The sequence below is a fragment of the Sarcophilus harrisii genome, chromosome 5 (genome assembly GCF_902635505.1).
Source record: "Sarcophilus harrisii chromosome 5, mSarHar1.11, whole genome shotgun sequence".
Lineage (NCBI taxonomy): Eukaryota > Metazoa > Chordata > Mammalia > Dasyuromorphia > Dasyuridae > Sarcophilus > Sarcophilus harrisii.
The window spans coordinates 1418248-1433349 of record NC_045430.1 but is presented as its reverse complement, the minus strand read 5'-3'; the positions used below and the strand labels follow the sequence as shown (position 1 = coordinate 1433349).

At 58.0% G+C, this 15102-nt stretch overlaps 1 protein-coding gene across 1 annotated transcript in view; it reads right to left on the bottom strand.

Annotated features, from left to right (window-relative positions):
- WNT7B (Wnt family member 7B) overlaps positions 1 to 13409 on the bottom strand; it is a 79813-nt gene extending 66404 nt beyond the window's left edge. Inside the window, exon 1 of the mRNA XM_031937839.1 lies at positions 12685 to 13409. Coding sequence (XP_031793699.1) covers positions 12685 to 12755 — 71 coding nt within the window. The 5' untranslated portion in view covers positions 12756 to 13409. The remainder of the gene's footprint in view (positions 1 to 12684) is intronic.
- Between the last annotated feature and the right edge of the window lie 1693 nt (positions 13410 to 15102).

The window sequence follows — 15102 nt, the reverse complement described above, 5'->3', positions numbered from 1 at the left end:
GTGGGCAATCACAGGATCAGAGAACGGCACCCAAACTGTCAGAGCTAGGAGGGTCCTTATTACAGGCAAGTCAGAGCTGGGAGGGTGCTTGGGAAATAAAACACCAAATTTGTGAATAACTACAAGTGGGGACTGAAAATGCCAAAGCAGGGAGGGGCTGTGGAGCCGGATCTCCTGCCCACAACCTTGCCTTCCTCTGGCTGCCAAACAGTCCTCCAGGTGACCCACTCTGTCCCTGTTCTGCTGTGAGACAGGCAGATTCTTTCCCTCGCTCAGAGGACATCCAGCCAAGCCACGTGTGGATATGATCCTAAACACATGGCTGCCAGCCTCCACCGAGGGAGACAGACCCACAGAGGGTCCACATCCCTTCAAAGCCCCCTTCTGTAGCCTGTCTCAAAAAGCGAATATTTGCTCTTCAGCCTCTGGTTCTGGATTTCCTAACCACCATGTACCCAGAACAGCGAAGAAATAAGAGTCCAGAGAACAGAGGAAAAAGAAAAATAAATACCAAAAGGGGACTGGACCAAGTCCCTGGACATTCAACGGCGTGTGACAGGGAGAAGATGCCAAAGGGCATCTGTACAGTCCATGTTCCTGAGGGGATTTTACAGTATCCTGGAAGCTCAGGCTGGGGTCGGCATTTACATGGAATTTTACACTCTAGAACATGCTTTACCTCACTTGTCTCAATAGAACCCATCTACCCATTCATTCCTGAGCCCATTCTAAAGAATCCCTAACGGTCGGTCATAGCCAGTGGGCTCGAATCCCTTCAATAACCATTAGCTCACTCCTTCCCAAGGCTCCATGACTACTTTTGCTGTCTCCGTCTCTTTCTGACTAACTTGAAGAGGGATCCCAGGAAGGCTCAGAGAAGCTGAGAGAAGGAAGGCACTTGGTGACAGAAAGCGACATGGATCTGGGTCAGTTTTCACGATGCTGGGAGGACTGCTCCCTAAGGGAGCCTCACACCCCCCCGCCCTTGGGGACTGACAGCTTCCGGAAGGCAGGGAGCATGTCTGTCACACCAGCCAGTTATTCAATAACTGCTGATTTGCATCACTGAATCTGAGTAAGGGACAAATCGGCCTAGTCTCTAGTGCTTAGAATTAGCAAGCAGGGGGTTCCAAGCCCACCCCTGATGCTCACTGGCTTTGGAGCACTGGACAAATCAAGGCCTCTCTCTGGGTCTCGGTTTTTGTGTCTGTAAAATGTGGGGCTTGGACTGGGAGAGCTCGGAGATCCCTTTCAGTTGGAGAATTCCATCCTCCAATCTCTGGTGCTGCCTGGGGGCAGGCTTCTTGGTTTAGTGGAGAGGGTGCTGGACACTGGCCGGGATTCTCTACCTTGCACAGAGGCTGAAGCTTCCCCACCCACACTCACCCCACGTGTACTTTGCCCGGGACTGGTGCTCACAGATCGCCAGCAGAAACATCCAGAGAAATGGCAGACCTTGATTTCTGTTTGACTCGTCCCGTCTACCCCAGGGGACCCAAGCGAAGAGCCTTCCCCTCCCTAGATCCAAGTGTCAAATCAGGGGGTTTAATTTACCTGGCTCCACAGTGCATCCACACAGATGCGCACAGCTTTGACATTTTAAGTTATAAAACTACGTCATCTGCCTTCGCCTCAGTTTCCCCTCCTGTACATCAAGAGAACTGTTCTAACCACATCAGCTTGCTTCCAGGCAATGTGGTGGAGACAGAAAACTCCAGATACTTGCCTCCAGTTTTAAGACTGAATCTCCTCCCTTTCGATCTTGGACAAGTTTCCCCATATGTGAAATGAGCTCATGTTTCTTCCCTCCAAGAGTAGGAAGGGATGGGCTTGGACCCTCCTACAAGAGCCATTTAGGCCTGGCTCAGGGCATGATGGGAGACCCTCTCCTCAGGCCTGGCCAACCTGCTTTTATTTGCCCTATCTTCTGGTTTGGGGGAGCAGTGTAAGAACTGAAAACCTACAGATATTGGTGTCAGGCTGGCAATCCTGGGGAATCAGAGATATCTAGAAGGGAACCTAGAATATGGAACATCAGAGATGGGAGGGCATTGGAACAGGAACACAGAAATGTAAGAGCCAGTGCAGTCCCACAAGTCATCTATTCTAACCTGCTCATTTTACTGGTGGGGAAACTGATTCTCAGAGACTGGAATCTAAGGCTCCATCAAGAGGCACCCCGAGATCACCTCTTCTAGCAAGGCTGTAAGCAGGAAGGGGTTATAGTCTGAGGGTGCAACAATCCCAGTTCAGGTTGAGTAGAGGGAAGAGCCGTGCTTTAAGAACTTCATTCCTCTGTGCCCAAGGGGCCATCAAACTGCATCCCCTTTGATCCAGCAGCGTCTCTACTGGGTCTGTATCCTAAAGAGCTCATAAACAAGGGGAAAAAACACATGTGCAAAAGTGTTTATAGCAACTCTTTTTTTGTAGTGGCAAGGGACTGGAAACTGAGTGGCTGCCCATCAATTGGGGAATGGCTGAATAAATTGTGGTATGTGGATGTTATGGAATATGATTGTTCCGTAAGAAATGATCGGCACGATGATTTTAGAAAGGTCTGAAGAGACTTACAGGAACTGACACTAAGGGAAATGAGCAGGACCAGGAGACCATTGTACAAAGGCAACAGGATTATAGGATGGTCAACTGTGATGGACTTGGCTCTTCTCAATGATGACGTGATTCAAGGCAGTTCCAATAGACTTGCAAAGGGGAAAGCCATCCACATCCAGAGAGAGAACTATGGCTCAATGTGGCTCAAATGTGGCTCAAAGCATAGGATTTTCACCTTTGTTGTTGTTTGTTTTTCTTTCTTTCTCAGTTTTTTTTTCTTTTTGATCTGATTTTTCTTGTGCAGCACGATAAATGTGGAAATATATTTAGAAGAATTATATTTAACCTCTATTAGATTACTTGCTGTCTAGGGGAGGGGGAAGGAGAAAAGGAGAAGAATCAGGAATACAAGGTTTTGTAAGGGTGGATTCGAATACTATATATGTATTTTGAAAAATACAAAGCTCTTATCAACAACAAAAAAAGGAAAATGAAGTTGGTTCCAAGTGCGGGGATGGCTAAGAAATATTCAGGAGGAGCACTAGAGGACCCTGGGACGACTGGATTCCCTGCTTGGAGGGAACGGGCTGGGGCCAGATCTGTGGTAACAGATTCCTCCGCCCAGGGCTTGAGTGAGAATCCAGCTTGGCCATCCATGATCTCTTGGAGGCGGGCCCCCTAATTTGCGAAGGAAGAAGGGGCTTGTTTAAGGTCACACGTCTTATGAGCATTAGAAGATGAATTTGAACCCAAACCTTTGGGACTCAGCGCTCTCCCCACTGAATCGTGCTTCAGTCAAAGCTGCTCTCAGCCTCTGGACCAAGTTCTGACTTTAGCTCTGCCTGGCTGACCTTGGGCAGGGCTTTTCCACCCCCAGCCCCTGTTTCTTGATCTATAAGATGAGAGAGCACTGGCCTAGACCCACTTCTGAAGTCCCTGCCAGCCCTGCTGGCCCGGGAGTCTCTCCATGATGTCACGGCCCAAAGAGCTAGCAGCCTCCCTGGTCCCAGGGCTGGTCCTGGCCCTCTGCCCCACCCCCTCATCCCCAAGTCCCCAGCTGTCACCTCCTCAGTGGCCCGTGCGGGTCGGGCCGGCCCTGCCCCCACCCCGAGCTGCAAGGGCCCTGGGCTTCTGCCTCCGCCACTGGGCCTTGGGGCTGGGGCACCGATTTCGGACCTTATAATTATGTCACACAGCAAGGGAAACCGCAGCCTCCCAGCATCTGGTGTGCGGTTGAAAACTTTTGTTTCAAGATTTGTGACTATTTATAGAAGGAAAACTTGGTAGGATAGTAATTTCCTAGGGGTTGGAGGGGAAAAAATGGTCTCCGTTTATAGTGGGGGAGGGGGAGTTATTAGGACTGCAGCCTGGCCCCAGCCCAGCCCGCGGCCCACCTCCTCCGGCACAGCATTGGGAACGGCCCCCACCCTCGGGCCCCTGGGCAAGACAGCGAGCCGCCCCGAGCCCAGGGAGACCCCCGGGAGCGAAGAAGAGAGGGCCCCTGAGAACGAAGAGACGGTGACCCAGAGACATCCAGAAGCCAGAAAGCGTCACGGAGAAGAGAGCTAAGGAGCAAGAGAGAGGCTGAGGCAATGACCTAGAAAGAGAAAGAGCCCCGGAGAGAGCCGGCCGCTTAGCGCCAAAGCCAGCCTAGCGTTGCCAGGGGCTCCCCGAACGACACCAGCCCCGCGAGACCAAATCGGGAGACTGAGGCAAGAAGCCGCCGCGTGGGCTTTGCTCGCTCCGCGCTTCATCGAGGCGGTGCCCTTAACTCCACCCTCCCAGCGCCGCCCGCAACCCCCCATCTCCATCCCGGCCAACCAAGGTTCCATCAATCAAACGTCTCGGAAAGCCCGAGCCAGCCACGTGCGTTTCATTACCGAGTCCCAGGCGGAGGGAGGCGCTGCGGCCCGGGCCGCGTGCGGACCCTCTGCCCGAGACGCAACTCGGGCCGCCCCCGGAACTGGCCCGATAGGGGCGGCGGGGAGCGGGGCCCCTCGGCCCGCTAACGGGACCGAAGTCCCCTCCCGGGCTCCTCCACGTCCCGGGGGCGCGGCCTCCCCTAGGTGGGGAGGGGGATGGTCTCGGCTCGCTCCCCCCCCTCCCCATTACTGACAGCTGTCTCGTCTTTCTGCCCACCCAGCTCCCCGCCCCCCCAAACCTCGAGGGTTCCCGAAGGGTTCCCGATCTCCTCGTCTCACCTGCGCTCCTGTGCGGGGCTGCGCTTCCGACTGTGCTTCCCTCCCTGACCCGGCACCCGCAGCAGACGGGGACAGGGCGGGGATGGGGACAGCGCGCCCCCCCCCCGGAAAAGGAGGACGGCAAAGCACCTCCTAGTCTCCGCCATCCCTCCCCACCCCACCCCACACACCCAAGGCCCCCCCGGGCAAGACCCCACGCTCCCGTCCCCCTCTCCAGGCTGCCTGGGCCTGTCCATTGCCCACCCGAGGAGGCTTGGGGGGCTGCTCGGACTGGGCTGGGGTGGGAGGGGCTGTATCAGGTGTCCTTGCCCCTCCCCCCGCCCCAAGCCTCCACCTCCACACCCGGGAGAAGCAAGCACCTGAGCGCTGCGCCCGGGCCCTCTCCTGGGAAAGGCAATGTTGGCAGCCGTCGGTGTGAGCGGCCGCAAGAGCCGGGGTCCCCGGGGCAGGAGGAGGGGCAGAGGTGGGCAGGGGATGCAAGGCCATTCAGGTGCTGCCGCTGGTAAGAGTGAGGAAGATCTGCGGGTAGTAGATGGAGAAGAGAGCGCCGTGCGAGCCGGCGGGGAGCATGGCGGGCTCAGGCGGCCACTCCCGCCCCCTCCAGGCTGCCCAATCCCCTCCCCGCTCCCCGGCTCGGTGCAGAGCTCCGGGCCCGCCGGCGGGGGGGGGGGGCACCCTCCAACCTGGGGGCGGCTCGGGGCCAGGCATGCGGGCCGCCGGGCCCAGGGCGTTCCCTCCCGGGCCCGGGGCCAACACCCCTCCCGGGGGGGGAGGAGGACGCTCCCGGCCTGGCCGCCCTCCCGGGGACCAGGGCGGCCGAGGTCGGCGGCTAGCCCTGCGCCCGTGGCTCTGGGGCGCGGGGAGGCGGAGCGCCCGGGCTACAGGGGCAGTCCCTGACACGCCGCTGCCTCTGCCGCCGCCGCCGCTGCCTTCAGGCCCGACCCGGACTCGGAGCAACACGGACTCCCCGCTCCGTCCCCGCCACCGTGCGGGAGAAGGACCGGCCGCTGTCCCCGCTGCCAAGTGCACCGGCCTATGTGCCCGTGTCCCAGCGCTTGCCGGTCTGTATCTGCGCGAGCGACGGTGACCAGCAGGATCTCCCGCCTCCTCCTCCCTGCCTCCCCCTATCTCTGCCGTCTCTCCCTCTCCATCTCTCTTTCGATCCCTCGCGCCTTCTCCTTTTCTCCTCTCTCTGTCTGCCTCGGGCTTTTTCTGCCTGCTCCCGGTCCCTTCCCTGCCCCTGTCTCTCCCCGCCCGCCCTCCGCTCCCAGCCTTTCCAGGTTTAGAGCGAGCTGCCTTTAGCCCCGAGGGGTGGGGCTAACCCTCCAGGTCTGTCCCCCCCTCTCAAGTGGCTGCTTAAAGGACGGGAGGGTGACAATGGGATAGAGTCCCGCTCGCACCTCCGCCGCACTCTCTCCGAGATCCCGGGGGGGCCGTGACTACCGGGGGACCAAATCCTCCCCCCAAAAGAAAGTCCCTGGGGAAGGGGAGCTTCCGTCAAAAGGAGATGAAGAGGTAATTGTGGCTGTGCGCACACGATGCTCGCGCGTGTGAGAGACACACAGACAGACACCGACAGACACAAAGAGAGAGAGACAGAAAGAAAGAGTCTGGGAGAAGGACTCTGGGAATGAGGGAGTCTCAGAAATGAATCGACCCCGGGGACCGTGTAGGAGGATTCCCGAGCTCTCTGAGATCGCTGCCGGCCCCTATGAAAGGCAGAGGCTGCGGGTCTCTAGCTGCAATCCCCCTGCCCCTGATTCAGATGTATTCAGGAAGGAGAGGTCCAGCGAGGTGATCTGCCCTATCAGGGCATCCCAGGCCACCAACGGTTGCCCACCTGAGGTCCCCGGGAGTCCAGGCTCTGGGATTTTTTTTTTTTATCTCATCCCTGGCCAGGGTTCATTCAGGCCAGGCTGGAAGCCTGCTCCCATCCCAAATGCTAATGGTATTCCAGAGCAGCCAAAGCTTTTTTCCCCTTTCCTTTCTCTGGCTCCTCATTGTAGCCAGTTCATAAAGAAGACAAAGCTTGTCAACCTCCTCTGACCCCATAAAATGACTTTGAAATTAAGGACCAGACAGCAAAGGGAAATGAGAGTCACACTGTGAAAAGCTGGGACTAGAAGGGAGGGTTCTAACCTAAGGTTCAGTACCACTAACTGGGGTGGCCCAAAGGGAGAAAAGTGCTCCAAAGGATTACAACTCAAACCTACTTAGTAAACTGCACCTTAGGCAAGTCACTTTCCCATTATTTGGCCTTAGTTTCCCTATTGAGGGGGACTGGATTTGGGAACCCTGCATTTACTAAATTCTCTGCTTTAAGACCATGCCCTAAATTTTCCTCCAGGTCATAGGGAGTGCCCCAGGGCCCATGGAAGCACCAGAACTGCAGAGCAGCGTCCCAGGTGGCACCTCTCCCCAGAGGGGATGGCCTGCCTTTCTCTCTGTCTCTGGGTGGCCACAAGTCAGGTCTACTCAGAAACAGGTCTCAACTTACTCACCAACATAGACAGAATAGATTTACAGGAAAGATTGCCTGCCCAGGCCAGATTCGCTAAATATTCTCTGAAGAATGTCATCCTTTCATTTTCCAGAAGAAAGAGCAGACCCAGTAACTGGTCATCCACACACGTCTGTCAGCCAAGGCCGAACAAAAAACCAGCTTTCTGAATCCTTCCTGGGTAAATCCCTTGTCCTCTGAGAAGCCACTTCTAGGGTGAGCTCTCAGAACCCCTGGCTAGTTACAGCATCAGTCCCCCTAAGACTTCAGGGTTTCAAAGCCCTTGGCTCCCAGGGGCACAAATATTATCACAGTACTTCCATTTTACAGAAGGGGAAAGTGAGATTCAGAGGGAAGGGAGAGAGACTAAAGCAGCAAAGACCCTGGGATCCGTGAAACCTCTGGCCTAGTATGTCTGGCTGCATTCTCCTGAGTTAAGAGGACTGGGGAGAAAATGATCGGGATAAATGGGCAGAGAGGACAGTCACTGGGTAGTTAGTTTGCCCTGGAGAGCCCAGCTCACCTTCTCTGGTCTCTCCCCCTTTCCTTTTCCTATTCTTAGGGTCTTGATTTTAGAGGACGCCTTCAGACACAACTACCTATAGGCCCAGGACCCCTGCTGCAGGCTGAGGGTCAGCCTCTTCTCCAACTGTCCTGTTCCAGAGCAGGAAGGAACAGGTCATTCATTCTTTCATTTATTGATTTTCAAAGGAAGGACTTCCTTAGGGAAATCACCACATTTCTAGAGCATTAGAACCAAGCATTTTCATTAATGAAGATTTCCGAAGAAGACAAAATTCCCATTTAGCAGAGATTTCTGTAAACTCAGGGTCTCGGATTGATGACTTGGCTATTAGACACAGTTAACTTAGTGAGTGGATGATTCTTTCCTAAAGACCTCTCTCTTCTCCAGCCCCAAGTTAAATAACAACCCGAAAGCACCAGACTTTCCAGTTCTTCCAGGCTACATATTGGGATTTCCTTTGAATTGAGGAGATAGAATATTTAGCTATCATCTGGGGTTCCTTTCTTAGTCTAATCCAGCAGTGGATGCATGGCTGGCTGGATGGATGCATGGATGCATGGATGGATAGATGATAAGCAAATCTGAAAGGTTGGGACCTAGGAGATTTCTACTGGAAAGATGACTCCAGGGTTCCCATAGAGGGAAAAACCTAGTCTCACCTTTTGTGGGAGAGGCTTCTAAGAAAGGAAGAAAGGGGACCCAAAGCAAGGTGCCCCCTCAGCCAGATGGGTGATCCCTGCCTCAAACTCACAGAATATGCAAGTAAAGATAAACAGGTATGACATATTCCTAATGTGCAAGTCTTGATGCTAGGATAGAAACTGAAGAAATCGGAAGCTCCCCTTGCCCACAAGAAGCTGGAAGGAACACTAGAGTACCAGAGATTAGGGGGAATTTAAGGTTCCTCTACAACTGAACTCCCCCCTAATGGATGAGCAAATGGCCTGGACCAAGGACACACAGACTCAGATCTGGACAGAGATCTTACCTCCAAAATCAACCCTTTTTATGATACAATAGAACACCAGAGCTTAGAACAGGGAGTATCCAAGCTGGGAAGCCATGGATCCCATTTTACAAAGGAGGTAACCGAGTATCAGGGAGGGGGAAAGCAAAAGCAGGACAAAGACAAAACCTACTGGCTCCAAGGGCCTCCTCCACTCCACCAGCGGCCTCCCTGCCATGTTTGCATGTGTCTACGAGAGAATTTTCATATGAATATGGGTTTGTATTCACCCAGATGGAGTGGGGAGGCCCCTCGTCACTGAAAGTCTCCAATCTAAGGCTAGATGCCCATTTTCAGGCATGTTGTAGAAGGGATGCTTGATCTACTCCCAGACGACTGCATTGCCTTTGGGGTCCCTTCCAGCTGGGAGATCCTAATTCTATGTGTACGTGTGTGTTTGTGTGTCATGTGTGCGTATTGTGAATGTGTGTTGTATATCTATGTTGTGGGCATGTGTGCATGGCATGGATGTGGGTGAATCGCCATGTTTCCCAAAGTCTTTTCTTCTTGATACTAGTCTAGGGACTCCCCCCCGCCCCCCGATTCTCTCCATACTTTTCTTTCTCCCTGAGCGTGGACCCTGGCCACATAGCTCAGTCTGGCCTAGGACTCCCTGCTTCCTAGTTCCCCGGGGAGCCAGCAGGGGCCATCCTAGAAGGGTTATTCCTAACCCAGCTTGGATGGCACTTTACATGTGTTAGCTCCTCCGTGTCTCCCAGTCACCCCTGCTGTAAACCAGGCACTGTGGGGATTTCTTTCACAGAGGAAAGGGGCAGCTTAGTGAGTAGCCAAGATCACAGAGCTGGTGGTGTCTCAGGCTCATTTCGGGCTTCCTGATGCTAAGATAGGAGTTCCCTGGGTTCAGCCACCTCAGAAAGTGGTCTCGGGGCTGGAAGATCTCTGCACCATGCACAGAGCATAAAGCGCTGGGGACTATTTCCTGCCAGAACTCCCCACCCCTCCAAACACCCCAACTCTCTCCAACACTCCCCACACATATTCACTTCCACTCTGCCATAGACCCCCCCATACACATTCACCCCCTCTCATATACTTCCACTCACACACACTTACCCCCACTCTGTCCTACACTCCCCCACACAAATGCCTGCCAGGGAATCCCTCCCAACAGTTCTCCCTCCTTTCCCAGCCCTCCTGTCTCTGCTTTCTGTCTCTCATCTCTCTCTGTCTTTGTCCTCTAACACTCTTCTTCTTCGGTTGATCTATTTTCTTCTTTTCTCTTTTTATATTCTCTTTTATTTCTCTTTCTCTCTCTCTCTCTGTTTCTGCCCGTCTTCCCCTTTGTCTATATCCATCTCTATGATGTCCCAGTATTCTCTGCGCTAGGGAAAGGCTGACTGAGGAGAGCATAGATAGGGAGCATTGTGAGCCTGCCACAGCGGGGCAGGTGAGAGTTAGACCAAATGCTCCCCACGGGGCTTTAGAGCTCAGGTGGAGAAATTGGGGTTGCAGGGTTCTGTCTGGCCTGCTGTCTACCACCCCTCTCTCCCACTCCCGAATCCCGATGCAGATCTTCCCTAAGAGGCGGTGCATTCTCACTGAAGACGTCTCAGTGTTGTGTCTCCCTCCCTCCCTCCCCTCCCATCCCGACCTCCAGCTCCTCGGTCTCCAGTCTCTCCAGCTCAGGGTGAAGCAAGAGGAAGCTCCCATCACCTCGTGTGACAAGAATCTGGAGACTGAGAGCTTCAGCAAGTGCTTTCTTTCGCACGTGGAAGAAAGGACACAGCCACAGTACCAGGGTCCCGGTTCCCAAATCTATTGTAGGCTCTGCTTGCAGGTCAGAAACCTTGGGGCCTGAGACCTAAAGATCCCAGTGGGCAGCTTTCTTAGAAGCCCCAGTTTCAGCCTTAAACCCCTCCCCGGGGGATCTTCCTTCCCGGGGCCAGCCCAGGCACCCCCCCCCACTTCTTCCAGTATTTTTCAGCCAGCTGGCTGGCTCAGCCGTAGATGGACTGAGACCACAGGAACCAAGGGCACTTTGCCCCAGGTACAGACAGACAGACTCCCCTAGGGGAGAATACCCTCCCCAGGCCTCTCTTCTGGCCTCAGGGGCCATCTCTGGGTGACCACTCTCCTTGGTGGCAAAATGGGGGACCTCCCCAGGAACAGTGGTCCCAGGCCCAGACCGATATTTGGCCCTCAAAACCCAGCCCTGCCCAGGGCCTTCTTGGTGCAGGTAGCTGCTGCTCCCCCCCCACAAGCGGTCTGTCTTTCTCCGTGTCTGTCCCTCTCATTCTCTCCTCAGCCGGCCTGCCTCTCTTTCTCCTTCCCTGTTCCCTTTTTCTTTCTCCTCTTTTTCTTCTTGGGACCTGATTTATTGACGAGCCCAGAAGGTCAGTCCGTGACCCGAGCCCCCGGTCCGCAGCCGGGAGAGGGCCTCCCCACCCGGGCTTCCCTCAGCCTCGCTTTATAATCCCTTCTCTCCCTCCCTTGCCCTCTGGCTTTCCTCCCCATCCCTGCGGCTGCTCCGTCCTGTCTCCTCGCTCCCTCCCCCTGCTTCTCCGGGAATCTCGGGATCTCTCCTTCTCTCGGGCTCCCCTCCGGGGCTCGAGAGCTCGGCGCCGTGGGCCCCTCTCGGCACCCCCTCCCCCTCCAGCAAGGAGGCCCCGGCGAGGCCGAATCTGGCGAAAAGGAGCTCGCAGCCGTTCAACAGGTAAGGACTCGGCTGGGCTCAGGAATGTGGAAATACGACTCGGCCGCGTAGCCTAGTGCAACGAGCACTGGCAATCAGGGCGCCCGCCCGCCCAGGGGAAGGTGCAGAGCCACCGGGGCTCCGAGCCCGAGCGAGCCCGGCCCCGGAGGCAGAGCCACAGCGAGAGGCACCCCCGGCCCGGAGGGGCCGCCCGGGGCCCGGAGGCCGAGAGCCCGAGGGAGGGGGCGGAGAGCGCGCGGGGGCCCGGGCGGCCCGCTGAGGGGACCCCGCCTGCCGAGGTGGCCCGCGCGCCTCTCATCCCCAAGCCAGACCGACGAGTTGTCAAGGTAATTTCAACACGTCTGAATGATGGATAGAGACGCGGAGGGTGTCTAGGCCTGCAGCACCTTGCACACGCTCACACTCACACTCACACGGCCCTACGGAACAATCGCGGCTTCCCCTCCTCCCCCCTTTGGGAACCCTCTTCTCTCGGGCCGTCCAGGTACCTCCGGGGCTGGGGCTGGGCTCCGCCTCTCACTCTCCGGGAAAACGGCCGCAGTTCCCCGGGAGCCCCAGGCCCGGCTCAGACGGGGGAACGACGCTAGTTCCCGTGTATGTGTGTGGGAGAGAGAGAGAGAGAGAGAAAGAGAGAGAGAGAGAGAGAGAGAGAGAGAGAGAGAGAGAGAGAGAGAGAGAGAGAGAGAGAGAGAGAGATGCGGACACGCCGCCCCCTCCCCAGCCCCAAAGAGCCGGACCCCGCGGAGCGAACCCGTCCTGGCAGCCCCCGGGAGCAAGCAGCTCGCGGGACCGGGCTCCCCAATGCGGGGCCGCCCCGACTCGGTCCGGGAGTGCCGTTCTGCCTCCCTGCGGTTCGCCCGGGGCGAGGGGCATCTAACTCTGCCGGGAAATGGACCGGAGACCCCGGCGAGGCGCGGGGTCCAGGTGGGGGGGTGCGGCCGGGATAGCTCTAAGGCGGCGACGTTCCATGCCCGGGCCAGCGTTTCATCCCCGGGCCCTTGTTCCATCCCCGGGCCCGCGTTCTATCTCTGGGTCGATGTGTTCCATCCCGGGCCGGAGCGTCCTGTCCCCTGGCCCCGCGCCCTCTCTCGGGCCACCAGCGAACGTTTTCTGTCGGGACGGTCCCCCATCCCCGGAGGCTTCCGCGGGGGAATCTCCCGATCTCCCCCCCCACATCCACACCGCTCTCATCCGCGCGCCCGGCCCCCGGCCCAGGTCACTCACCCCAGCTTCACGTAGAGGACGCCAAAGCAGAGAAACACGTAGAAAATCCACTTGCGAAAGTTTCTGTGCATGATCCAGGAAGATAGACTGAGCCATAAACAGCTGGGGCGGGGGAGGGAGGCCGGGCTGGGGCGGGGGAAGGGGGGAGCGCCCCGAGGTGCGGAGCGAGGCTCGGGCTTGGGCTAGGCAGCGGCAGCCCGGAGCCCCGCGCTCGGCAACAGGACGGCGACGGAGGCGGCGACGGGGACCGGCACAGGCGGGCGCTGGGCGCGCCCTACCACCATGGTGAGCCTGCCCGCGGCATCCTGAGCCCAGCCCGCCCCGGCTACCGAGCAGTCAACTGGCCCGGGGGCGGGGCAGGGGGGGTGACGGGGGCGGGGGCGAGGGCGGCTCCCTGCAGACGAGGAGGGGGCGCCCGGGATAATTTGCCTGACTGGCCTCAGAGCAGAACCCAACCGGCCCGGGGGGGGGGGGAGCCCGCGGGGGAGGTTAGGAGGAGGGGGAAACGAAAGCCGGTCCCGAGCCCCCGAGGAAGAGCCCGCAGTGGGGGTGGGGAGTGGGGAGAGGGACGGGGCCGGGGACTGGGATGGGGAGCGGGGACCGGGACTCGGAGAGAGCGGCACGGCCGGCAGCGCGCAGCTCAGCGTCCTGGAGTCCCGGCCCCAGTGTCTCTCCCTCCCATGTGCCTTTACTTGTCTGCCGGCCCGCCCGCCCGCCTTCCTGCTGCCCAAGGGGAGAGCGAGCGAGAGGAGGGAGGGAGGGAGCGAGGGAGCGAGGGAGGGAGCGAGGGAGGGAGGCAGGGAGCGCACGCTCTTTGGGGAGGAGCTGCCTGCCAGGCTCTGCGGCCGCAGGTAGAAGCAGGCTCTATCTCTCTGCCTCCCTGTGTGTGTATCTCCTCTCCCCTTTCTTCCTTTTCTTTCCTAGTCTCCAAGATGAATCGTCCTAAATAATTCTCGCTCAGGGGCTTCTGCTTGCCCAGGGCTTTGTGTATCGTGGTCCTCGGTCTCAATCCCTGCCTGCTGAGGAGGGGCGCAGGATGGGGGCAGGGAGAGGGAAAGAGGCAGATCTGAGTGGGAAAATAGGGTGTGAGGGGGTGGGGGGGAGCAGGAAGGAGGCGAGTGGAGGTAGCGAAGGAGGGAGGGAAGAAAGGGGGAGAGAGGGGGGAGGACACCTGCGGAAGGGGCCCCACCTCCTTGGAGGCTGGAGGGGAGCCCAGGGCGGGCGGCCGGGCAGGCGGGCTGGGGGGTTGGGGGGTTGGCGGCTGCGGGTTTCTTGGCTGGCTCCCGGGGAAGGAATCCCCTCCTTTCTCCCCCCCCCTTTACCACCCCCCTTCCATTGTCCCGCCTCCCTCCCTCCTTATCGGGTTCGAAGGGAAAGGCATCCAGCCGGAGGGGGTCGTCCCGATCCCCTTGGGATCTGGGCTCCGGGGTTCTCCTGGCTTCCCCCCCTGTTGCCCCGGTTTCCTTTGGCCCCTGCCGGGGTCCGGTCTTGGGGGGGAAACCTGGGGGGGTACCTAGCGGTTTTGGGGACTTTAGGCCTCGTGGTTCGTGGCTTTATCTGGGGGCCCGGTTTGGGGTGATGCCTAAGGGCCGGTGGGAGGAACTCGGAGGGATCCGGGTTTCCGGCCTCCCGGGCTCTGTCCGTGGCCTCTGGATTGTTCGCCCGGCCCCATTCCCGCGGCCCCGGACGTTGTCTCGCTTTTAATCATCCTGACAATGCCGCCGGCTCTTTCCGAATTGCTGTCAGGTCTGCACCGGAAACCCGGCGTCCCATCTGAGACCCCAGAAAGGTTCGGCTCCTCAGGCGGACATATTATTGTCCCCATTTCTGTGAGAAGGCTAAAGGCCGGAGAGCCGGGGGGGGGGTCACGGGGTCGTGCAGCCAGCCGCGGGCCGAGGCCCGACTCCTTCCCCATCCATATCCATGCGCTCAGCCCCTGGCCAGCTATTGCTCGGAGCAGGAGCGCAGGTGGGCACTGGAACCCAGGCGTAAAGGGGGGAGTGCCCCTCTCTTCTGGGACCCGTCTCTCGTTTGGCCTCCGGGTGTCTGAGTCCAGACCCAGCAAAGTCCCCCCGGGCCACGGGAGGCTCGAGATCGCAGCGTGCCGGGGCGCAAGCCACGCAGCAGATTCATAGTTCAAGGCTCCTTCCATATTGCAAGGGATGCCTCCGCCTCCTGTGGAAGGGTCTCCCTGCCCCAGCCCCGCCCTCCCCTCCCCCAAAAAACCCCCTCAGAGATTAGGAGAACGGGGAGAGAGCAGAGTCTCCTCTGTCTCCAACCCCACCCCCACCCCCAGAGAGCCCTGGGCTCACAGAGGGTGGCCAATAAAGACAAATGGGGTATAGGGCAACGCAATAGGGTTGAGCTGAACTCAGTTTGAATGAGGCTGCTGCTTTGGATGGGACTGAATTGAAGCGA